We start from the raw sequence: 24,952 nt of genomic DNA, 5'->3' as shown, positions 1-24,952 counted from the left end.
GGTCACATGCAAACACATGCTCGAGCCTTTTCGGCCGATCGCGCTCAAGCTTGCCTCTGCTTCTTCGTGCTCTGTCATGTTATATAGAGTTGGCACCTGACAGTTATGAGGTCACCCTTTATGTGTGTTTGCAGGCATCGGGGGCTCAAATGAGCGAGTCTCTAACGACAGCACCAGTATACCTGCTGGTCTGTGTGGCATCCACCTCTCCTCCAGTCTCTTTGAGATGGCAAAGGCGGGTGAGTGTCCAAACCCAAAAGGTCCACTTGCGGACCAGTTCTTGGGTTTATTGCATCTGAGGCAAGTAATCAGGGAGTCGTCAGGGACCAGGTGGTTGTGAAGCAGCTGTCTGCGTTACCCAGGTCAGTGACGGTGTTTCTGTTGTTCAGGCAAGAACTGGGTTTCAGTGGACGCTGCGGTCGAGTTCGTGAAGCTGCTGTTTCGGTACGAGCAGTGGGAAGCCTTCCGCTCTCTGGCAGGCCTCCTCATCCCAGTGCTGCAGGTCGGTCAGGCGCTTTTACGCGGCTTCAAAAATCACATTGAACTTCCTAGCACTGCAGTGTTGTGTTGAACCTCTTGTTGAGAAGCTGTCAATGGTGGCTCCATCTTAGATAATGGCTAATGTCCTGCATTCCGACGTTGCTTGTGGACAGTGGCATTAGATGGAGTTTGACACTGGGGGGGGCTAATTGGCCCAGGGAGGTATCGCGCATCGCAGTGGGTATACGGGCGACAGTCACATCATGAAAGGATGCGATGTACGAAAGATTTAAAAATAGGGTCAATAAGTATTTAATCTTTTAAAATATGAATAACACTGTTTAGGGTGCTGTTTCAGAATTAAACATAACTTCGCTAAAAAAATAACTGTTCAGCCTAAAACTGAACAAAAGATATGTTTTAGATGGGCTTTAGTGGTATCTATTCATCTAGGCTGTTCTGCTGGGAGTTGCCTAGTTCTGGAAATATCAGCCGTAGAAATGTCGGTCTTGAATATAATGGGACTGAATGGCATTCTTTGTGTGGCGATGAAAGTGGCAGGAAAAGACTACTGACAAATTCAACAGCGATGTTTTTAACCAGAAATCCTGACCTGGTTACTCAAACTAATCCACAGACTTTGTAGTGAGCAGTTTCATGTAGGAACTATTTTCTTCTACTGAACTCCAGACACCAATCGTACCATTGCGCAGATGATAGGAGTGTGAGCCCCCCGGCCCCGGTCTTCAGTATACTGATACTCAGTCAACTGGCCCTTTGATTTATCTTAATGGTTTAATCTGTATCAGGATAGAAATGCGTTAATTAGCAGAAGCAGTGGGGGGGGGGGGGGGGGGGGGGGGCTCTGCCATTCCCTCTGTACCCCTCATTTCTGATGCTTCATCTTGTGGACTCTGTTCTCGGTGGCAGGGTTTGCAGAAGCCTTGCTTCAGGAGGGCGGAGCTGGAGCTGGTGCTGCTGGTGGCCGTGGATCCTCTCATTAGCACACAGAAGAGCAGGAACCTGGGCAGAGGTGGCCATGTGGATGGGGGGGCCTGGTCAGTTCCCCGGTCAGAGCTCATCAGTCAGCCAGTGAATCGCTTAATCCAGCGCATGTGCTGTGAAGCGCTTTGAGTACGACACTCGCCTCTCTGCAGACAAGGACAGGTCCCCGGGAGCAGCAGTGTCTGAAGACCTCTTGGCTGCAGTGGAAACCCTCCATAGCTGTGTCTGTGCTTCGGTCCAGGTCAGCATCCCACCCGGAGACTCTCTGCCTCCTCATCAGCCGTCAGAGGGTTCCTCTCAGCTCCAGCACAGGGTATGCACATGTGTTCCTTGGACTGTGTTTATATTCAGGACATCCAGCCCGACAGAGACCTAGCGGCGGACATCCTGCAGCTCCTGTGGGCCAAATGCAAGGCCGTGTTGCGCGGAGGCCAGAGTGGACACTGTGTCAGCCGGCTGCAGAACCAGAGCAGGGTGAGTAGGACACGATCACGTGCCTATGAGTGGCCAAGTGGGACTTTCTATCGACTGATGTCTTTACTAATTTATAGCACCGCAAGGGAGGGGCTTGTGTTACACTTTGTTCATTAACCAATCACATTCTTTGTTGCATGACATAACCACATTTGTCCATTTTTTCCTCCCAATGAGCCACACACTGGCCCTCAATGGCTGGAAGCCTTGAATTTGAAAATGAGAAAAACAGGAGCAATGTGGTGATGTCGTACAATGAAGAATGTGATTGGTTAATTAACGAAGTGTAACTCAAGGCCTTCCCTTGCTTACGCAGGGACGCGTTATAGAGTCTGGACATGCCTCTGTTATTAGCGTGTGTGATACAGTGTACATTCTCATGGTAATGGTACTAAATGCTTCTGTGTGTTTCCAAGTGGGTTCGGGTTCTGTACATTCTCTGCGAGGTGTCCCACTCCTGCCAGCTGGCCCGCTCGGACCCGGTGGCCGTGGGTGAGATGGCACTGAGGTTCACAGCAGCGCTGGAGTCCACGTTAAGCTCTGTACCTCAGCCGGGAAGGAAGCTGGGTATGGTGCAGAGCCCCCTAGGGGCATTATGATGAAACGCAGCCTAGAGTATGGGCAGCCTTGTCTTATGTCGTGTCCGATCCTCTCCACTGTGACCATGGCGTCTCATCGCAGTGATGCATCAACAACCTCCATGTTATGTCCCTGCCCTTCAGCCATACCAAGGGTCAGCAGCCGGGAGACGAGGTCTGTGGACTTGCAAACAGATATGGCGCCTGTCCCCAAGGTATTTTAGAGAAGGGTTACACCCGTGCTGTGTCAGTTAATGGGGGGGGGGGGGTTCATGAATGGCCCATGCATGACCCATGCGGCGTTCGTCACATGCTATGCTTCTGTTAGCATGTCGATGTGTATAGCTGTCAGGGAACATGAGGTTTCGGTTTGTGTGTGCGATCGACTGACGGCATGTGCATCGTGTCCCTGCAGAATGACGCGGCAGAGCAGCTGAGCACAGCATTGGACGTTGTCGAGCGTGCCGTGCAGAGTATGTCCTGGGGTCGGGCCCGATTTCTTCCACGTGACGGGACAGCCGTGTCTGACGTGGCCCAGCTGCAGGTTCTGTCCCTCGGCACATTCAAGGGTTTCTCCAAAGTGGAGAAACCACCAGGCAGCACTAATGCTTCTTATCAGGGCTGTAGATCCATTTGACATTCCTTGTGTGATGTCAGCAGTGTGCATGCTGTACCCTCCTGTCAGCTGGAGGGGAGGAGTCGGGGAGCAGTGGTAAGAGGAGCTCCTCTGACAACTCCAACATTACCTCCATCCACATGGACCTCCACTTGGAGCTGCTGGCTGTCCAGCACAGATTAGCTCTCAAGCTCCTCAACACTTATCCAGGTCAGTGAATCTTCCAGAGTCCCAGTGTACAGGACAGAGCTGGGCATCACCTTACTACTTTATCTCTTCGCCCAACGTAGATGACATGCAGCCTACAAACGGCAAGACGTCATCCTCTGAGAACTTGGCCGGTCCTGGGAAATCAGGTAGTGTGACCATGTAAGGGTCTCAGTACCCAGTACTTCAAAGGCTCTGTTCTGTATTTATCATGCATGTACATTGCTTTAGAGGGTGAGCTCTTGGAGAGGATTGGAAGGAACAGGATCTCCAAGGCCGTCTTCCTCATGCAGAAGGCCCTGCTATCTCACGGGAACGACATGGGCAGATCCAAAGCCAAGGAGCTGCTGCAGGTCAGCATGGCATCCAATCCCATAATTCCCAAGCTGCCTCTCCTGCAGTGACCAAGCTTCTATTTTCCTCCCAGTGTCACGGTCCTATTTACCTTATTTCATGTGCTACAGGAAGCCATGACCCTCATTGAGAAAGCGGAGGTGGAGGAAAAGAGGCTGATCAGGATGCAGGCGGTACCAGAACCAAGCAAGGCAGCGGACGGGAAGGTTAAGGTCCCACCTCCCCCGATCCTGCTCTTTCGAACGCAGCACTCCATGATATTCGCTCCTGCTCCCTATGCTCTAGACAAGCAGGTACTCACCTATAGCACATAAGTACTGACAGCCAATCACACAGTCACTCTCACATAGCAACAAACACTCAGGCAAATTTGTGTCCAAGATATTTTGCCATACATCATTCCGGAATTTTCCTTTATCCGATCTCTGCCCAAGGTGTGCTGGTACCGCCTCTATGGACGGGAGGCCACGGGCATCAATCTGAAAGTGCGTCTCGGTGACTCCCAGCTTCCAGGCACCGGAGAAGAGGTCAGTACTCTTCTGCCACTCTGCACCTGTCATTAGCCCCCCAGCCTCTGGACTGTGCCCACTCTCGTGCTCCTGGCAGGTGCCCGCTCTGAGAGAATGCCTGCTGAAAGTGGAGGGGCTGCAGCCCAATCGCAGGTATGTCTTTGCTGTGGCTGCATGTGATGCCCAGGGCCAACTGCTAGGGGGCGCCATCGGTGAGACCACCCACCCACTCCTGGCCTCTCTGCCCCTGCCCATACTGAGCACATGGGCACACCTGGCACAGGTATACATGGTGCTTGCTATCCCTCTCTGAGCTCATGACACATCTTGTTTTGTGTTTGTCTGCGGGGTGGCTGCGTGACTGTGATCAGAAGGTCGCCTGTTCAAATCCCAGAGTCAGCAGAATGATGTCACTATTGTGCCCTTGAGCAAGGCCCCTAAGTTCCCAATAGCTCCAGGGACTGGCTGACCCTGATTTCAATTGTACATCACTTTGGAGAACAATTGCAATTATGTTTCTGGGTGATAAGCGCTCATATGGTATTACCAGGTAGCATATCAGACTGGGATCAATGCCCTGGTTAAGAGGGCATCTAGAGAGTTGTGGGAGCACTTTACGCACACTCCTCTGCCTCCACCCAAACCGGAGTCTGGCAGCTCCACAGACCAGCTTGCCCAGACAAGGTAAGAAAGACAACAGTCTTGTTCCCTCGAAACATGCTGCCTTTTCCTTTTATATTCACGCCTACAGACCTGTTTTTCCTGTCTCTCTCCTTCTCAGGCTGTGTTTGAGTGCACTGGAGCATGCCTCCCCCGTTCTCCTCCACCTCTTCCTCACCTCCATCTTCATGCAGACAGATATCCATGTCCAGGAGAGGGCGCTGTACTGTGACATGCTGAGCGATGGGGGGCCCTTGATTTGGGGACAGGTAGGAAACCAGTCAAGCAGCTTTGTGGTTTGCTTATCACCGCAATAAGAGGTTCTCTACGCTCTTGTGATAAAATAGTTGTCGCAGAAAGGAATGTTATCATTAAAACAAGCCACAGCAGAGCCTGATGGGAACCGTTTTTAACCAATCAGGAGGCGAGGCTAGCTGAGTGTGACCGTTTTCTGGTGGCAATAGACCTGGCCCTTTGGCTGGAAGACAGTGGAGCCGCCGTTCAGGCCGTGGTGGGATGCTACGGGCTACTAACCCCGTTCATATACCACAGAATCCAGTCTCAGGCTGCTGTACAGGTAACTTACACTGGCGTGAAATAACAGAGGAGTGTCTGTGGAATGCTGTAGCGTGCTTCTGCTGGTCTGGGGATTCACCACCGTGCCTTTGACAGGTGCTGATAAAGTGCTTAGTGGTGCTGCAGGAGATCCCAGGGGAACTTCAGCAAAGGCACTCTGCAGCCACCGTGGATTCCCTCTTGCACATGGTGGCCTGCATGACCTTCTACGTGACCAAGGTGGCCACGCGCTCTGGTTTAATCCCAGGTTTACGCTTGAGTGAATCTGCACACTTGCGTTAATTGTTCATGACCATGTGACCATGTGCATGTCTGTGTGCACAGGTGCTGCGTCTCTCGCAGCAGTACCGCACGGCGTCGGCTGTGGTCGAGCTGGGCAGGACACTGCTGCAGCAAGCTGCACATGCAGGGGTTTCTAGTGGACCTGAGCTAGTATGTCGGTCACCGTTTTGCTACAAAAAGCTGAATACATTTTAAACTGTGTTTTTGAGTTAATAAATTATGGAGGGTAGACTGTGGAATTCCAGTCTTCTAAAAATGGAATTAAAAAACCATATAAAACGCACTGCATTAAGCATGAAGTCAGCATGAAGTCACTGTCCAGTGCAGTAACAATGAACCAGCTCTATATTGGCTGTTAGAATAATCTGGTTAATTTGCTATGTCAAGGTCATGATGTGGGTTGGTGACGCGGAGCTTCCTAAGTTTGCTGTTTGTTCTGTCGGGTCCCTCGGAGGTCCCACAGAGGGATGCAGCCAGCGGCCCGACTGACGAAGAGCCCAGCAAGCAGCTCCGGGCTCTGGAATCCTGCACAGCGACGAGTGGGGGGCTGGGCAACTCCGGGCCATGTGACCTCACTTCCTCCAGAAGCGGTGAGCGCTTTCTTCTCACGTGTGCACCACGCTGACTGTGAATGGCCGAAGTCTGACTTCAGCTGGGTAATAAGTCAGCAGCTGTGTGCTGTAGATGTGACCCGCTGACCTGTTTGTGATATGTACCTCCAGAGAACCAAAACCTGACTGGATTGGAGGAACCAGCACAGGTGTATTCAGTGATCAACCACAGCTCCCTAGAATCTGCCTACAGAGAGGGTATATGGCACTCAGCCAAACACTCACAATGCTGCCTGTGGTCCAGTGAGCCGTTAGTGACTCGGTACACCACGCACATTGTTATATACCATATACATCATTATATACCATACGTATGACTCTATACCTGTATATCGTAGGTATATGGTATAAAGGCCTCCCCATGCACGCGTACATGCACGTGTCTGTCTTTAGTAACGTGCATTGTGTGCCACGCACAGTGATGAAGTTTCAGCAGAGGCCTGACTTCCTGGAGCTCGCTGTGCACCTGCTGCAGAGGGGGGTGCTGGAGGATCAACTGGAGCTTGTGCTGCAGTGGGGGAAGGAGCTTTTGCTGTGGCTTAGCAGGTGTGTGTGTGCGTGTGTGTCGCTGTGCTCCAGGTATATGTTACATTGTGGGGACCGATTCTTTGTTCCACACAAGGGGAAATTCAGTTTTATAAAAATCGGTGACTGCAATCAAAAAAGTATTTGTTTGGTTATTTTTGGTTAAGGTTAGCGCTGGGTAGGAGTTAATGTTGTCATTGCTGGGATTAGGGTTTTGAATGGAATGAAGGCAAGGTCCTGACAACGATATGATTACAGGTTTGTGTGAGTGTGTGTGCCTGTGTGTGGACATACACAGGTGCCAGGAAGTCCGTCTCCGCCAAGCCAATATTGTCTCATTCTCCCAGGATGTGGTCTGCTCTTTCTCGTGTGTCCGCAGGCAGGATGAGGTTCTCACCGGGAAAAAGAAGATCAGCAAAGCAGAGATGAATAAATACACATCCTCTCTGATCCAGTACAGCAAGGTGATGGCCAGAAATGGTTGTGCGCACTGTGGCTGATTACGTTTACTTTTAAAATTAAAAATGTTACATGAAATTAATTTCAGATCAGATTCAAAACCTCATAAAAACTTAGTGTTCAAATTTTATTGTTGTTGTCCCGGATATTCTGTTTGTTTTTCACTTAATCGTCCTGGGTGCGGTGTGTGGCTCAGTGGGCTAAGCCTCTGTGCCTGTGATCAGAAGGTTATTAGTTCAAGCCCAGCCATGGCATGTCTTGACCAAGACCCTTCACTCCCAGCTCCCAGGGTGCCCCAACAGCCAACAGTCCTTTTTTTTCCAGCTTGTTCTCACCTACAGAGAGCAAGTGGGGGGGGGGGGGGTGTAAAGAGAATTTCCCCACAGGGGACAATATAGTATCTATTATTATTAATTGGAAGTATATTATCAGTCCCTTATAAAGGGATATATGACTTTTGTTTTATTGTAGGATTTTATGCTTTATTTCCATCGAGTTAAGAGTTTGTTGATTGTTATGTCAAGAAACCAAAGACTGGCGTTTCGAGGACCAACCGTAAGAAGACGGAGAAGAAGCAGGTGTCCATGCCTTGGACCCAGATCACGGGCAGGTGAGGTCCAGCCCTGTGTGCCCCCTTCACCATGCCGACCCATTCGCTTCATACTCTGCGTTGCGGAGGCTGTGACTCCCTGCCATGACTCTGCCTCAGGGAGTCCCAGGAAGTGAAGGCCCTGCTGAGGCACGCGACTGTCCTCCTGCAGCAAAACCGCCGCCGGAGGCTCCTGCGTCAGCTGTGCTGGGAGCGGGGGCCCTGGCGCTGCCAGCTCAACCTGAGCCTGGCGCTGGCACACATCACCCTGCTGCGGCGAAGCGTGGAGGGGGGGCGCGGGACTCGTCCACGACACAGGTATTCAGGCACGGCCTGCGCAGCCAGCCAGCGGGAGCCCGAACCCGCCCAGCGATCCGTCCAGCTACCAGCCTAAGCGTTCCTGCTGCCAGGTCACGAGGCAGCATCTGCCCTGCCGGATCCCCTCTCTGTGCATGGCGGCTGAGGTTGACTGCTCTTGAAAGACTTTTTTATGTTTCTTATTTCCCATAAGATAGTTAGCTAGCAAACGTGCTAACTGAGGTGATACACACACCCTATGAAATTGCTAGGGTGGTCCTATAGAGGGCGATATTTCCCCAGTAATATGAGGGAACTTTTGCACCATTGATTTACTGGTCACAGAAAGTGATTCAAAGTTATTTTTTGAAACCTAAATAATTCGGTGCTTTTGAGAGAGAATTTAGGGCTGGAGCCTCAGACACCACCCTCACGACCCTGCCCCACCCAGTCAGCAAATTTTACCACCACCTTCTAGCCCCAGCAAGTTTTACTGGCAGTATCACCCCCCCGTCAACAAATCCTGCCTCAAGCACACCCCCTCCCCCGAGTTGGCAGGACATTATACCACATTATATGGGATTTTGACAGCATTTTAAAAAAGCTGCATTAATATAGTATTTGGGGGTAGAGTGAGTATATTCTCAAACAAAGATAATACCTAGCCAGCACCCCCGCCCCCCCAAAATCAGTGTGCCCAGGGTGGGATGTCTGGGACCCTGACTGGGACCTGTAATTTCATATGCAGATACAGCCACTTGGACTCCATCAGCTTCTCTCTGGCACATGTGGGTACCCTGCTGAAGTGGAGGAACAGACCTCCAAGCCACCAAACTCTCAGATTGCCACCGCTGCCCCTCAGGGCCGTCCCACAAGCTCACGGGAAAGCTACCTGCAGAAGGCCCGAGCGGAATGGCGGTACGCCCCTCTGTCATCTTTGTCATCCACACCATGCGTGCGATGGCCTCGTTTGTGTCACAAAACCCAAATTTCTGTGAACTGTTAGGTATGTCTGGGAAGGAATCCGGAACTTTGCTTTGACTAGAGAGGGTGGAATATTTTCCTGTTGATTTACTGCTTCCAGATAAAATGACACTGTACACATTAGGTAATTACCTTGTTAATCTGCCTGCCAACTCAGGTGCCAGGGGAGGATCAGAGGAAGAACCAAACCACGCAGAGAGTCAGGCTTACTGCGATGTGGCCCCTCCCCCGCTGCCTTCCCAGATGACCTACGATGGTGGCGAGTCGTCCGGGCTCCCCGAGCCCCCAGAGTCACTGATGAAAGCCGCCATGCACTTCAGGAGGGCCGTGGTAGCTGTCAAAATCACGCACACACCTTAACCCTAACCCTAACCTTTGTGAATGGCATTGAGTGTAGAGTCAGGTTCCAGAATCTCTACATCAATCCAACTAATATTTCTTAACAAAAATAGATGGAAAACAGACTGAAAAAATTCTGATGCCAGTACATGTTTTGGAGGGAAAATAAAATTTAAAGGGGCCTTATTATGCTCATTTTCACTGTACGTAATTTTATTTTTAGGGTTTACAAGAATAGATTTATATGCTCCAGTGATATTTTTCTCATACTGCACATCTCTATTCACTCTGTCTAAAATGCTCTATTAGAGCTTTAAGTCACACCCCAGTGTGCTCTGATTGGTCAGCTAGTCAGCCACACATACTGTTCTCATCTTGTAGCGTGCAGACAGACCCTTGCAGATAGGAGGCCAATAAAGATTGCGTTACAAGATGATCTCACCATGTCATGGAAATGGACGGATGGAATTCCAATGAGGCAGATTAACAGAGAGAGGTGTCTTTGGTCAGAGTTACTCCCTTTGACACGTACTTTGGGCCTTAAGACGCTGCAGACCGTTTACATGCACCTAAAGCTGTACCATACACTACCGGAAAGGGGGACACCGGGAAAGCCTAATAGGGCCCCTTTAACATGAGCACCTGAATGACATGATTTTCTGCCATTAATGGATGTGCCACTCCATTCTTTTTAAGGTGTTGCAAATTTTTTGGGCGCATTATCACTCTGTACACGCACTGTCTCTGCTATCCAAATACAAAAGGACTTTCCCTTTGGTTAACTCCCATCTCCGTCTCCGTGCGCATTTGCAGGTGCTGGCCCACCGCGGGGGGCTCTGGACATCATTGCAGTGGGCCTGTCAGGTGCTGTGGGACCAGGCTGTCGTCATCACCCAGCTGGTGGAACGGGGACCTTCTGCGGACCAGCCAGCCCCCCTGTCCTTGGACCAGCTGCACAGTGTTCTCAGCCCTTTACTTGTTCTGGCCACCGACTTGCTCCTGGACATGATGGTCAAGCTGCAGGTACACCTGAATCCACTGTAAACTGAGTGCCGTGCACAAGGGTATAACCGCAGAGTTCCATCCCAGGACTTAAACCAGCAAGTCTGTCCTTATTCTCCACCATCCTGCGGCCTTGTACATGATTTCTGCTCTGTGGCGTCCATCACGACACTCAGTACCCATTTCCATCTTCAGCTGTGGAAGGTTTTTGAGGGTGAGGAGGATGATGAGATGGAGACCAGCCTGCATTTTTCCACCCCATTGCATGATGGCACACTGGTGGACTTCCGATGGATGAAGACTCTCACTCTGCACACCCTGCAGCTCCTTTTCTTTCAGAGGAAGTGGGAGACACTGGCCCACCTAGCTCTCCTCTTCAACAATGTGACACGGTGGGTATGGACCAGAAGTGTGTGTGTGTGTGTGTGTCTCACGGCTGATTGCTTAGCATGACTCTCATTGTCTATGGATTATCATGTGTGTTCCTTAGGGAACGTTACACCCACATAGTTACGCCCCTGTTGGTCCACGCCCAGTGGCAGCTGTTGGAGAGGGTGGGGCAGTTTGGGGGGCCATCAGCTCCCCAGCCACACTTCACAAGAACAGAACAGATCACAGGCGAGAAGGTCAGTCTACAAGGAAGGAACAGGACCTCATGGTGTGACAGAGACTAGCAATGCATAGGAACCATGTGAGAAGTTCTGCTGCAGAACGAGGGGACAGTGCTGAGGACAACACTCCTATAGGCCAATTCTCTGCTTTTCCTAGTCTGACATTTTCCCTCAATGGTTTACTTGCAATATCGGTTTAATCTACACTACAACAGTGTATGACTGTTTGTCAGTTGTTGCCCTAGTGCAGTTATCATTCTGCTCTGCATCAGTGAAACGTGCAAATTGATGCTCGAATAATGGTTTCCCTTCCACTAAACTGCAGCCATTTTTGCAGATGGCCCTCTGATGTTAATTTATTACCTTAAGACGTCTTGCAGCGTGTCTTTTGTAAATTTGTCTTCTGTTGTTTACACATATTGTTCTGTGATGTGTTTCTCCTGTGTGTTCTGTACATCATCTTTGGCATTGGACCACAAATAATTCTGGTATGTTTGTACATACTGGCAATAAAGTTCCATGTGGGACCCATGTTCCAGGTCACCTGCAGGAATTATACATGGAAGCAGCTACTATCAGGAGGGACTGTCTGTGCAAATGTGACCCCCAGCACCTCAGGTATGGGTGACACTCGTGATGCCGCTCTGACTGAACCCTGGCTGTGAAACATCGCGAGTCCGTCTGCAGACTCCCACCTTACACGCTAACGGTCACCCCGGCCTGTGCCGTAGAGCTGCATCGGGCCCTCATGCTGGTCTCCGTGCCCCTGGACGTGGAAGACACCCTGCGCTGTTTCCGGGAGATGGTGGGGTGCACCAGCTACGCGCTGAGAAGCTTCCGGCACAGTCGAGAGCTGCTGCTGCTTGCGCTGGCCGGCACGCAGCCCGGTGAGTCCCGACCGGCTTTTACGTCACACATCTGCGGTCCTGGTTTGACACATGCCGTCTTCCAACCCAGACATGGACTCCCCATTCTGCGGGAAAGGTCAGTTACGAGGCAGGGTGGAGTTCAGAACGGCTGCCAGCGCCACCCCAACTGCGGGCCCTCCTGACGTCTCCAGTGAGGACTTCAGTACCCTGGCTTCTGTTTGCAGCTGCCCCCTTGGCCCAGCTGAGCTCCACACCATCATCTCTTCCTACAACAACTCCATCAGTGAGAAGCAAATTCCTCCACTGTTCCAGAATGCACCTCCCTGCATTTATCTATCCAGATCCTTGATCCGCAGAAGGCTTAGACCAGTCTTAACTGCATTTTTCCTACTATGCCTGATGGAGGAAGTCAGAGTACCTGCTGCTGTTAAGGTTCCCCTGTTTTTGGCTACAGAATACCTGCAGGCCAATCGGCTGAACTCTGTCAGCGTCCTGGCTCTGCATGACCTGGGCAATCTGCAGTTCTTCAGAGGAAACAAACGGTAGCACATTAAACGAATACTGAACATGCTCTGCTTTAGGCCTCTGTTTATTTTACAGTAAGAGTGATTATTTATCCCTCAGGGCCGCACTAGCTTGCTGGAGCAAGGCTTTGGACAGGGCCCTGCAGTCCTCAGGGGTCCTGGGCTCTTGGGACGGGGTCTCCTGGGGCGGCGTCACCCCCCAGGATGTCCTGTGTCAGGCTGGGGTTTGGGGCTGCCTGCAGGGAGCAATATTGTCCGCTAAGATCGCCCAGTGAGTCCACCTAATCCCATGCACCCATACACACACTCATTCTGTTTTTCTAAGCTTTCATTAACGCATATTCTTGCACAGGTACCTCATGACGCCTGACCTCAATCAGCGGACAAACTGCTGTCTGCTGTCTGTCCTGCTCTTCAAGGTACACAGTTCAGATCAGATTATATTCCCATTTTTTCAGTGTATTCACATACATAAAAAAATTAAATGCTGTTCCCCTAGACCAGTGGTTCTCAAAGTCGGTACTTGGGCCCCACTGCCCTGCTTGTTTTCCTGCTATCCCTGCCCCACACACAAGTCCCAGCTGTCTTTCAGCTTCTGATTACCTGGATCAGGTGTGTTCAGTCAATCAGCAGTGTGTAGGGCAGGGATAGCTGGAGAACAAGCAGGGCAGTGGGTCCCGAGGACCCAGTTTGAGAACCACTGCCCTCGACAGTACCATAATAATTTACAAATACACTATCGCAATAAATAGGAAATATTACAAGTGTATAGAAATATATTTTAAAAATGTATAAATAGTTGATTAAATATATCTAAAAGTTTTTTTGCCTCAGAGCCACTGAAACACCTAGATATTTAGCTCATGCGCTGGCCTTATGGAGCAGAGTTACAGGTTACATGAGTAAGCGATGTATTAACCCTAACCTAACCTTTAAAGTTAGCCCTATATAGCTAGCCTGATATAGCCAGTGTAGGATGGTGGAAATCAGGGATAATATTATTTGACAGGGTTTGTGAGCTGCGTCTATGGTGATCTGTGTGTATGTTTGTGTGTCTCCCCCTAGAGGCTGCTAGGAGCCTCACTGCCTCACCCGCAGCATGACTGGCAATACTCTACCTACGTACTGGGTCCAGAGCTGATACCAGGCCTGGAGTTGTTCTCTGGGCCAGGCCGGGCCCACCTGAGTATGGCTGTGGCCAGCTTGGCCTTCCTCAGCCACTGGTTATACGGCTGTGGACACTTCCTTGCGGTAGTTACCCCCTTACACCAGTCATCGGTGTCACTCAGCGCTTTGGCTTTTATGAGGTGGGACAGCATGATTCACAGCGCTGCTGAAGGGTATTGATACGGGCCTTGTCATGGCCTGCTTTGCCGTCGCAGGCTCTGCCTATGCTGTGTCTCTACCTGCACTTGGTTGGATCGGTGTGTCGGGACTCGCACCTCACAGTTAGCGGTCGAATACTGAAGGTGAGTCCTACTGGCAAGCAGGGAGGCAGGGCTTGGTTTCTCATCACTGGAGGCAAACACGGTTCTAAGCAAGCTGAGCTCCTGTAGCTCAACAGATCGAGTATTGTGCTAGGAATGCAAAGGTCGTGGGTTCAGATCCCAGGCAGCCCATGTACAGCACACTCTTCCTTGTACTGTCGCTTTGGATAAAAGCATCAGATAACTGTATAAAAAGCAGTGTTCATACAGGTTTTTACTCTGAACTCAAGTACGTTTATCACTTAGATGATGGATATTTATTGTTTTTTAAATCTTCAAGCTATTTTTCCATATATTTACAAAAAAAACGTGTTTCACTACTGTGAGAAATGCATCAACACCTATAAATACATTCATTGTGAATTAGTCAGGTAACCGTGAGCTGATTGATTGGAATCGCTATCAGACCACCAGGACCCGGGCCTGTCGCCTGTCGTTTATTATCCGTTGTCCCTCGCTAGCTGTAGCTGCTGAGCATCATGGAAGCGCGGGGTGCAGTGTTTGCTTTGCTTGGATGTCGCTTGTGGAAGAAAGCCTGTAGCAGCAGAGTTTTGGCTCTCAGGTCCAGGTGCTGACTGAGCTGAGCATGTTCAGTGCTGCCGTGAAGGAGCTGGTCAGCCTGGTTCAGGGAGAGGACATCCCACAGCCTCACGGCAGTTTCATAGCAGTGGAGAAACAGGAGGTAACACATGGGGCCCACCATCTACCATCAGCATGCACTAGTGTCCCCTACTGGCAGACAGTGGTACACACACTTTTTCTTTTTTTTTAAGGTTATGAATTTTGATGAGAGCAAGCCCCTGCTGGAGCCATGTAACCTGCAGGTGGGTGTGTGAGATTTCCAAGGTATCCTCACTGCGTGCGTATCTGTGCTTGTTTACGCGTGGTGTTATCCTCTCCAGGCTGTGGAGGAGCTGGTGAACAGAGGCATGAGCTCAGACATGTCCCTGCTGTTTGGCCCCAAGCTGACCAGGAGACTCTGCCTGGCCAAGGCCCAGCTTATCCTCGCCCTTTGCAGCTCCATTCACAGCCTGCCAGAGGTCCTGGGAGAAGGTATGCTAACATGCTAACAGAGCAGGAGCTGGCCTTCCTTCACCCGGTCCTGGGAGAAGGTATGCTAACATGCTAACGCAGCAGGAGCTGGCCTTCCTTCACCCGGTCCTGGGAGAAGGTATGCTAACATGCTAACGCAGCAGGAGCTGGCCTTCCTTCACCCGGTCCTGGGAGAAGGTATGCTAACATGCTAACGCAGCAGGAGCTGGCCTTCCTTCACCCGGTCCTGGGAGAAGGTATGCTAACATGCTAACACAGCAGGAGCTGGCCTTCCTTCACCCGGTCCTGGGAGAAGGCATGCTAACATGCTAACGGAGCAGGCAAACATTTGTTTTTGGAGAGCCTCTGTTACTTGCTTTACATTCTCCCTCAAAGTACATCCTTGAAATTTGAGAATATGACAATATGAGCCTTTTTGCTACTTAAAGCCAAATCACATTCTAAAATCCTCTTAATTGATTGTCGTCTCCAAATTTCCATAAACCAGTCATGAGAAGAATGATAAAAAATTAGTGGAAGATCAGGGTTAGTTACTGAAGAATATCAGGGATAGTTTGTGTTACTTCTGCGGAGGTTACGAGGGGGTGGGTCATAGTTGTATTGAGGTTGTAGATGGCTGGTTATGTATATGAATGGGTTTGTTATTGTTATGAAGGAGAGGTCAGCACCTGTGGGCTCAGGACTTCACCGGTCAGTGACGAGGACCACAGTGGCCAGGAGGACAAGGAGCCTCATGGCCTCCAGCTGGACCAAGAGGGGGAGAAACTGACCCCTGGAACCGTCAAGGTAACAAATCCCTGATCCTGATCGTATCACATGGGGCCTGGCTCCTGCAATGAGAGGGATGTCAGAAGTGAGCATCACAAGAATGTCCAGATCAATGTCTTTTTCCTGTGACTTTACAGGCCTTGCTTCTGAGAGAGGCTAAAGGCATCCTGACCTCCCTACCAGCCAATGAGGATATGCTAGTGGTAGATGTGGAGGAGCTGGAGATGGCCGTAGGCACAAGGCTGCTGCTGTCTGCCCTATTCCTTCAACAAGGCAGAGCTTCGCTCAGGTACGGAATCAGACCGCTCTTCTCAGCGGCCACAAGGCGGCGCTGTGAAGCAAGCCTGTCAGCTTACTCAGCTCTGTGCCCCCTGCAGTGCAGACTGGGCTGTGTCAGCACTTCGTCTACTCCAGAACTCCCCCCTGCTGGAGGAAGAGAGCCCCCTAACCACTCAAAGACCACGCTCTTCTCTCCAGCAGGTACTTTCCACATCCCAGAGTAACTCCAGAGGTCTGAGTTCACTGCATTTGTGTGTATATGTCCATAAGGTGTGAAAACGGGGATACACATCTAACGCAGAGAAATGTCTTCCTCTATATCCTGCATGCAATTGCGAGATGGCTGCTGTGTGTTTGTCCACAGGACAGTCGCAGGCAGCCAGATCCTGACGATGTTCCTGAGGCTGTGGAAGCCCGTGAGAGATTGGGGGTGCTGTGGCTGAGCTGTCGGCTGGCCGCAGTCCGGGCCCTGACCGCACATATCCCCGGATCTGCTATTCACCCAGGTGCTGGTCCACACCTGATGAGGGGAACGGTACAACCAGTTCAGAGGAAGGTTCGCGAGAGCTGTGCTCAGTGATGTTCCCCGTGTACAGGTGTGGACAGCAGTGTGGAAGCAGCTCGTCTCCTGGAAGAGGGGATTCAGGAAGCCAAGGCCTGGGGAGACCCTGACAGCAGAGCTGTCCTTCTCCTCCAGGGGGCACTGTTGGACACACACAGAGGGAGAGCCAAGGAGGACAGCCTGTCGCTGCTGCAGGTAAGCAGAACTCTTGCTGAAACTCAATTATACCCAGCCAAAGTCAGCTCTGTAAGAACAGCGCCCACTGCTGATCATATTTGCACAGGAAAACTAACTTTAACTAATATTTGCCCCCATATTAAATTCTTTTTATGAAGGAGTATATGTTTCAGTATAATACAGATTTAATGACGATCTGCGGCACATGCGCACACACATAACAACAAGCATGCATGTGTGTGTGTCTCCCAGGAAGCAGTCCGCCTCCTGTCGGGACGCAGCAGCCTGTCCCTCCGCTCCTCGCTCACCCTGGCCGGCGCCTCCCTGCAGCTCGGTGACCTTAGGGGCACGGGGAGCCGTACCCTCTACCTGCTTGTCCAGAAGCTGCTCCAGCAGCAGGTCCTTGCCCCTCCTGTCTTACCTTCCTTCTGTTTTATCGCCCCTGCCTCCTGCCCCATTTCCCCCTCCTATTAAGACACCCCCAGCAGTTAATGTATATCAGAGCAACATCTGTTCTGCTTCCCTCACTTTCTTCAGCTCTCTGCCCTGGGAGAGTCCATTTCTCTTAGAGAGGGGGGTCAAGTTCTCCTGCCCAGCAAGCTGGGAATGAGAAACATCTATCTTCCACAGCTCCCCCTTCTGGCTAAGGCTACCATGCGCCTGGGTAAGACCACTACTTACAACACCCTCTGTATCAGCAGGCAGGGGGGGTCAGTGAGATGCCTCTTTAACTGTCACCTCTGGTTCCCAGGACAAAGTCTGCTGCTGGAAGCAGCAAACTCCGCCAGCGCCGACCATAGCCATTGGGAGTCGGCCCAGAACATTCTGGACTCTGCAGTGGTTCTGTCCCGAGCGTCTGCGAGCAGGGACAGAGGGCTGGAGGCCGACAGCCTTTACAGCAGGGGTGAGTCATGGTGATGACTGATTTACAGGACGGGCTTATGTCGTCTACGCAGCACTGAGGGTGTGTGTGTTTACAGGGCTGGCAGAGTCCCGGCTGGCTTTGCTCGGCCAACGTCAGCCCCAGGGCGCAGTGGACACCCTCCTAGAGGCCATCGCCATTACACAGGCTGACAGCCACAGCCTGCGGTGAGCGCGTGTGTCTCTGTGAAGTGCTGGGGAGCAGGACTCGACTCGTCATGGGACGCATGTGGATCCCGGCCCTCCTGCGGGAAAAAATTGACAAAAATAAACCTACCCGTGCCGCCATCCCACTAAAGCATTCTGTGTGATTGCCACTGGCGTAACGTAAATCTACTGACTACACCAGGGCTACTCAACTGGAGGACGGACGCCGGTCCACATCTGGATTAAAACACAATCTAATGTAGATCGTGTAATTGCTCCCCCGATCCCCATGCCCTCCTCTTTTCCATTAACTTTTGTTTCACCCCTTCCCACCCCAAATGCTTAGCAAGTTTTATCACTGGGGACCCCTCACACTCCTACCAAACAGGTTCTGTATTTGTGTGTGTGTGTGTGGACTGGGGGCGGGGCATCATGTATGTGTTACTTCCACATAACTGTTATTTTGATGTTGTGGTGACAAAAAAAAAACTAAAAACGCAGAAAGTCTTGTATTTTGTTTGGTTAGTTACAGTTTAGGTCAGGGCTGGATAGGAGTTAAGGTCGTTATTGTTAGGGTCACAGTTATGCCCTGTGTGTCCCAGGTTAACCCGCCGGTGTTACCTGGAGATGGCCTTGCTGTACCTGTGGCAGCGGCGGGTCACGCCTCTGCAGGAGGAACCGGACTCAGATACTCCGCCTACAGCCAGAGAGAAGCAGCAGGAGGTATTTCTGCGGGTCCGGTCCGTGTGTGCTGTTCCTCCTGCTCTGAATGCTCCCTGAGGGCCTGTTGATACTCGACACTCATAACGTTAAAAAATATTCTGAAAATTGTGCGCTTCTGTGTGCCGCGTCTTCGAAATGTAATGGCACGTTGTTTCTTCTTCCAAATTCAGCCTGAGCCACGAAAACATAATTATATGTACAAAATACAGTGTACAAAGAAATATTTAAATTACCTGAATGCCCTCTCCGTGGACTACAGACAGGTAACAAGACTGAAGAATATTAAGTAGGGCTGGGTGATATGTGATATTAACATGAACATTAACATGAAATTCTCACATCACAACTGAGCTGAGATCAAGCTTTTGCCTACCTTCATAATCTACGCGAGCATGTATGAGCATCAGCGCCACCTGTGCAGTGGTAACATGCGTAAATGCATGCATGCGCAAGCTATGCGGCGGCCCTATAGGGGAGCTTCATCTAGCAATAAGGCAGGCAGGAGGCAGGGAGTAAGAGTATAAGGACGTGGAGTCGCTGCCTGAAGTTTGTCAGGAGGACAATGCTGCAGTTAGATGCTTACTGCCTTGGTCACTCAGTCACTCAGTCTACTGGATACCTTTTCAAGAACATCTCCGTAGACTTTGATGCGGAAATTTAATGAAAGTTCATGAGGACTGAGTAAGTTATAGCTCCCAATGCCATAACATATGATGAGGAAGCCTGACTTTAGGTCATTGGAGGCCTCATCTCTAATACGTCCAGAAAATGCTCTTCAAATGTGAGTTGATCAATCATCGCCTGATGATGTCATGAGTTTACAAGTTGAAGCCTGCCCGTGTTTTTCCTGACAGGCTTCCTGTCTAGTTGGAGAGTGTTCACACCCACCGTGCATGTGTGCGTGTCTCTGTCTGTCCCTATGTGTGTCCATGATCGCATGTGTCCCTCTGTGTGTGTGTGCCGCTGTGTGTCCCTGTGTGTGTGTGTGCCCGTGTGTGTCCCCCTGTGTGTGTGTGTGCCGCTGTGTCCCCCTGTGTGTGTGTGTGCCGCTGTGTCCCCCTGTGTGTGTGTGTGCCGCTGTGTGTGTGTGTGCCCGTGTGTGTCCCTGTGTGTGTGCCGCTGTGTGTGTGTGTGTGTGCCCGTGTGTGTCCCTGTGTGTGTGCCGCTGTGTGTGTGTATGTGCCCGTGTGTGTCCCTGTATGTACACACCTGTGTGTGTGTGTGTATCTTTTCTTCTCCTCCCAGGTTCCCCAAAGCACTGGTCCGCCTCCGCTGCCCACAGTCCTGACACCCGAGGATCTTCAGTGCCTTTGCTGCTGGACCTGCGTGAGAGCAGCCTGCCAGGTCAGCCGTCATGCATGTCAAAGACCACGGCCTAATGCCCGCCGCCATGCCGCCTCACGGGCTTCTCGCCGTCTCTCCCAGGTGAGCAAATCCCTCGCCAGCCCAGTCCAGCTCCACGGGGTCACCAGTGGCCACCTGCAGGCCACGGCACTGAAGCTGCTACCTGCCTTTGTGTCTGACGACCTGCTCTGCCCCTGTGGTAACTTCTCATGCCCCCTTGTGGCGGGGCTGTGTGTGCCACCCTTTTTTTTCTGGAACCAGACTTAGACCTGGTGTGTTGTTTTAAATGTTAAGGGGGGTTTGGTGAACCGGCTGGAACCAGTCCTGGCCCCTTGCCGCTGACCTGGGGGCACTTGGCTCACTACCACGCCCGCCTCGCCAACCTGCACCACACCGCTGCCCACCCAGGTACAGATGTGCTCTCACACATTGGCCTCCTTGGGAGCTGCGCATAGTGAATATGAGGGAGTATCGGTTACAGACATACTTGTGCATACTTGTGTGTTACAGTGACGTCGGAGTATTTGGAGGACCTATGTTCAATAGCCATGGACACCAGTCTGGTCCTGAAACTGGCCCAGCTGCACAGTTTCTTCAGTATATTCTTACTGTCCTACAGGGGGCAGTGTTGTGCCCCCGAAGCCCCCACAGCCCTTCTAATGTCTAGTGCTGCCCATGTGAGTATGTTCTCCCAGGGGCCCCCAGCAGGATCTCTGTGTCGTGTCCTTTGACTGCTGAGTAATTTAATCCACCACTCCTGAACCCCGTCATCCTCATCTTCCTGTCCCTGTGCTCCCTGTCCTTGACCCTGACCCTGTTCCCCACCCTGTCCATATCCCTATATCTGGCCATGTCCCTGGCCATGTCCCCATCCCCCTGTCCCCGTTTGTTTCCTGCTTCCGGCCCTGGTCCTGTCCCCGTCTTTGTCCCAGGTTAAGCCACAGTTGGCTACCCTAGAGGACGTTGTCCTGGGACCCGTGCAGCTCCCCTGCTGGGCTGGTGCTGAGGACAAGCAGCTGTGTATGCAGTGGCTCCAACCGGCACTAGATCGGACTCTGCAGAACCAGAACTTGGTAATTTACATGCAGGGAATGAGGAAACCCTGTTATTTTGTGTAAACATTGTACTGGGCTCTCACAAACATTTGTACCCCTAAGTCCTGCGCTCTTTCTCCAGACTCTGCTCATCTTTGCCTTCAGCATGGCCCCACTCTCTGCCCCGGCTCCTGCAGCCAGCGTTGTGTCAGGGCTGCGATGTGGCCAATTAAGCGTTTGCCAGGATGGGTGAGGGCCACAAGTCACCCAGAATGCCATGCCTCTCCATCTGTGTCTCGTCGTCCATGCCTGTCTCTTTGTCTGTGTTCCCCTCTCTCTGTCTCTGTCTGTCTCTCTATCCATGTCTCTCCAAACATGTCTGTCTCTTTGTGTGTGTTCCTCTCTCTGTCTGTCTGTCTCTCTGTCCATGTCTCTCTCTCCTTCCATGTCTCTCCAAACATGTCTGTCTCTTTGTGTGTGTTCCTCTCTCTGTCTGTCTGTCTCTCTTTCCATGTCTCTCTGTCCATGTCTGTCTCTTTGTCTGTGTTCCTCTCTCTCTCTCTGTGTCTCTCTCCATCCGTGCCTCTCCATCTGTGTCTGTCTCTCTGTCCATGTCTCTCTGTTCGTGCCCGCCTCTTGTGCCACAGTGCTTGCCTGCTGTTGTGTGCTCTCTGCTGCCCTCTTCAGGCTAACCCTGTGCTCCTTACTCCATCTTTCACTTGTTTTGGATGTGTCCCTCGTGTCCTTCTGACTGTCCCCTGCCTCTCACCCTAAAGTCCTCCCCAACGCTTCCCCTTTACCAGGCTGGAGGCCGTACACACCCGGCTTCGCTCCCTCTGTGCCACGGTGAACATGTCCCCCTCCGTACCCCTCAGCAGCCTGGTAACCCCCACCCCAAAGCTAGAGAGGGAGCATAAGGCCAGCACCCAGGACATGGGGGCACCCCCAGATTCCCACATGTTGGTAAGCAGTCATAATATAGGATTCCCTGCTGCAGCCACTGCATAAAATATATAAGTAACTCAGAAAGTTGTTCTGGTGCTCATATTAATATATGAATATGTCAATCTTATATCAATAAGACCTGCAGTGAGGCTCCGATACCACGGCTTTACAGTGTCAGTACCCATGCATCTCAGTTATGAAGTGCAGGATGTCAGGCAGGGCATGATCTTTGTGAATAGGAGCTGCAAGAGGAGATCACAGGCTGCCTTCTTCAGATCCAATCCCTGCTGAAGCCCAGCTCAGACCCGGCTGTCATCGCAGAGGTGGGTGCCATGCGTTTCCCACAATCCACTGCTCATCCCGAAGCAGCAAATGCACTGGGAATAGCACATTGATATGCTCATTTTTAAATAATCTGCATATATTTAAAAGCACTTTAAACTTTTAGACTGTGACTGGTCTGACAGGCATTAGTACTCAAAGCATAAATTTAAATATTTTTTTAATGAATGCTCCCTCTTGTACATCAAATCCAGGAGAAAGGGGGCTGGGTGTTCGTCTGCTTGAACGTGTTGTTTCTGTTCCCCGGATTTACCTCTGATCATCCCACCGCCTTGTCCCAGGTCCCATTCGAGCCCAGTCGGCAGAATCTTGCAGACCTGGAACGCTGCTTCAGCCCCAGTGAGGGCGCTGTGGTCTCATCAAAGGTGGCATCATGGCTGGCCTCCCTTCTGCTCTGAGCTGTGTGATCCTACGAGAATCCCAGTTCCTTTGATGAGAGTTGCACCTCGGTCGAAAACTAGGGCCCAAAGGTTGACATCCATGCATCGGAAGTAACAGCCTGGTCCCTGGCCCAGACATCAGGGCAGCACCTTCATAAACGTTTTTAAGAACATAAGAAATTTACAAACGAGAGGAGGCCATTCGGCCCATGAAGCTCATTTGGGGAGAACTTAACTAATAGTTCCAGTTCCCAGTTCTGTTCACACTATGATTGCATTGATTTTGTCGGGGGCAATTCTGGGATTTCACTCTTAAAGGCTCTCCTTAGGGTTTCCACTTTCAATCTGAAGCAGTATAACCCCCCTCCCCCCCACCACCCCCCCGTGAGAAGCAGTCTCTTAATAGTTTAATGTAATGTCTTGTTTAGTACTGTAGGGATGCAAGTAAGAGCTGTAGCCCATTGCTTGAATTATTAATGCTGACATGACAGTAAGAGCAGAGATGGAAATTTCCGGCACAGAAAATAAAAATGCAGACCAAGATTTTGTTTACATTTACAGTATTTGGCAGACGCCCTTAGCCAGAGCGACTTACATAAGTGCTTTGAGACTCTGCGATGAATTTTTCTGATACTAGCTCAATAAGGACCCAGGCTATGAATACCATCTATCTGAATACTCTGTTGGGAAAGTGCGAAACTTTTTTTTTTTTTTTTATACACACACACAAGGAAAAGAGCTTAGAGTAAGAATGCAGAAGTACTGTACTACTTCAGGTATTTCTGAAAAAGGAATGTTTTCAGTTGTCGCTTGAAGACAGTCAAGGATTCAGCTGTTCGGACATCAAGGGGGAGTTCATTCCACCAACTAGGTGCCAGGACAGAGAAGAGCCGAGATGTGTGTCTTCCTTGTGCCTTGAGGAGTGGTGGGACCAGTCGAGCAGTGCTGGAGGATCAGCGAGATCGTGGTGTAGTGCGGGGTGTGATGAGATCTTTTAGGTAGGATGGTGCCAGACCATTTTTGGCTTTGTATGCGAGCATCAGTGTTTTGAATCTGATGCGGGCAGCTACCGGAAGCCAGTGGAGAGAGCGCAGCAAAGGAGTGGTGTGGGAGAACTTAGGAAGGTTGAGAACAAGACGAGCAGCTGCATTCTGAATCAGTTGGAGGGGACAGATGGCGCGCAGTGGTAAACCCGCTAGAAGCGAGTTGCAATAGTCGTTTCGGCTGTTTCAGCCAGCCAGTTGATTATAAAGAGTCACATGCACAGAGTACACAACTGAATGGTTAAAACACAACATTGGCCTAGATTTTTACTTTCTGGACCTGTATTTTCCACCTCTGAATAAGAGGCAGGTTATTGGTTAGTGATAATGTGCCATCCTGTAAGTGGCCAGAAAAATGCAGAGTGACCAGCAGAACAAGCCCCACGCTTTCAGACTGTAGGCATAACGCCACATCCCGGCTTGTGGTTCCTGGGAATTCCTTAGCAAGCTGGCTCCAGCAGCCGTCCTTCCTGATCTGTTACTTAGACAAGACTGAACCACAGATGGTGTGTCTGGGGGGATGCTGAAATTCCATCTCTAATAAAAACCAGTTTGATTAGCAAAGCCATTGATGAGGGTTCTGTCCTTCCTACCTTTCCTTCCTTTCCTTTCAGACTTACTTTGGCTATATAAGCACATAACCATAAACTGATGTGACCTCGCAGTCATTGATAATCTCACACATTGCTGCTATGCATCGATCAGAGCATTGGAACTGGTGCATCTGATCAAAGCATTAAACATTATCTACCAATCCCCAGTGTCTTAAAAAAAGTTACAAAGTTTGCCTGTATTCACAAATACACTAACAATAAACAAAGTTTAAGATTACAGCAAACTATTGCTAATCCCACAGACATATAGATTTTAAAAACCTGATTTTGCTAAAATGTAAAGAAGTAGCGACACATTTGAAAATGAACAGCTACTTTTTCAGACACTTGATTCAGGTTCTGAAGAAAAGAAACGGTCTACAAATGTTGCGTTTTCAGCTCCCTGTCATTTTAACACACTGTAAATTTTGATGGATCCAGTCACATTAAGAGAGGAGGATGCCTTCAGCAGTCGAAAGAAAGTAGCACATTACTCTGTTCTTGTTGCAGACAGGCCTGGCTAAGCAGCACCACATCAAACATGTCATGGGAATTAATGGTGGTAATGAAGGAAAACAGTTGGAATTCCTGAATATGACCTAA

At 50.6% G+C, this 24,952-nt stretch overlaps 1 protein-coding gene across 3 annotated transcripts; it reads left to right on the top strand.

Moving 5' to 3' along the window:
* Positions 1 to 393: 393 nt before the first annotated feature.
* Positions 394 to 24,324, top strand: cfap54 (cilia and flagella associated protein 54). 3 transcript variants are annotated; one of them, XM_049005051.1, is made up of 59 exons: positions 394 to 502; positions 1,411 to 1,550; positions 1,638 to 1,726; positions 1,837 to 1,959; positions 2,376 to 2,526; positions 2,682 to 2,752; positions 2,953 to 3,081; positions 3,198 to 3,363; positions 3,444 to 3,509; positions 3,592 to 3,713; positions 3,825 to 4,007; positions 4,149 to 4,241; positions 4,321 to 4,506; positions 4,774 to 4,907; positions 5,005 to 5,152; positions 5,305 to 5,460; positions 5,556 to 5,678; positions 5,784 to 5,891; positions 6,196 to 6,331; positions 6,464 to 6,550; positions 6,772 to 6,898; positions 7,257 to 7,341; positions 7,861 to 7,946; positions 8,046 to 8,243; positions 8,971 to 9,140; positions 9,364 to 9,536; positions 10,359 to 10,568; positions 10,743 to 10,939; positions 11,038 to 11,173; positions 11,698 to 11,776; positions 11,890 to 12,045; positions 12,116 to 12,310; positions 12,482 to 12,569; positions 12,652 to 12,822; positions 12,904 to 12,970; positions 13,617 to 13,802; positions 13,934 to 14,020; positions 14,601 to 14,720; positions 14,812 to 14,862; positions 14,941 to 15,091; positions 15,747 to 15,877; positions 15,997 to 16,148; positions 16,237 to 16,339; positions 16,503 to 16,644; positions 16,735 to 16,895; positions 17,130 to 17,276; positions 17,415 to 17,541; positions 17,629 to 17,781; positions 17,858 to 17,966; positions 18,548 to 18,668; positions 19,914 to 20,012; positions 20,094 to 20,211; positions 20,307 to 20,420; positions 20,523 to 20,689; positions 20,945 to 21,085; positions 21,189 to 21,295; positions 21,850 to 22,009; positions 22,231 to 22,314; positions 22,615 to 24,324. In XM_049005051.1, exons 2-59 carry the CDS (start codon positions 1,520 to 1,522, stop codon positions 22,729 to 22,731), a joined length of 7,488 nt encoding a protein of 2,495 aa, XP_048861008.1. In that variant the 5' UTR covers positions 394 to 502; positions 1,411 to 1,519; the 3' UTR covers positions 22,732 to 24,324. The 3 variants fall into 3 exon arrangements, with proteins under 3 accessions (XP_048861008.1, XP_048860932.1, XP_048861092.1); XM_049004975.1 differs by having other exon boundaries at positions 3,195 to 3,363; XM_049005135.1 differs by lacking the exons at positions 394 to 502; positions 1,411 to 1,550; positions 2,376 to 2,526 and having other exon boundaries at positions 1,639 to 1,726; positions 3,195 to 3,363.
* The last annotated feature ends 628 nt before the right edge of the window (positions 24,325 to 24,952 follow it).

Source organism: Brienomyrus brachyistius, chromosome 1 (assembly GCF_023856365.1).
Source record: "Brienomyrus brachyistius isolate T26 chromosome 1, BBRACH_0.4, whole genome shotgun sequence".
NCBI classification, from domain to species: Eukaryota; Metazoa; Chordata; class Actinopteri; order Osteoglossiformes; family Mormyridae; genus Brienomyrus; species Brienomyrus brachyistius.
This window is presented reverse-complemented; position numbering and strand designations above follow the sequence as displayed.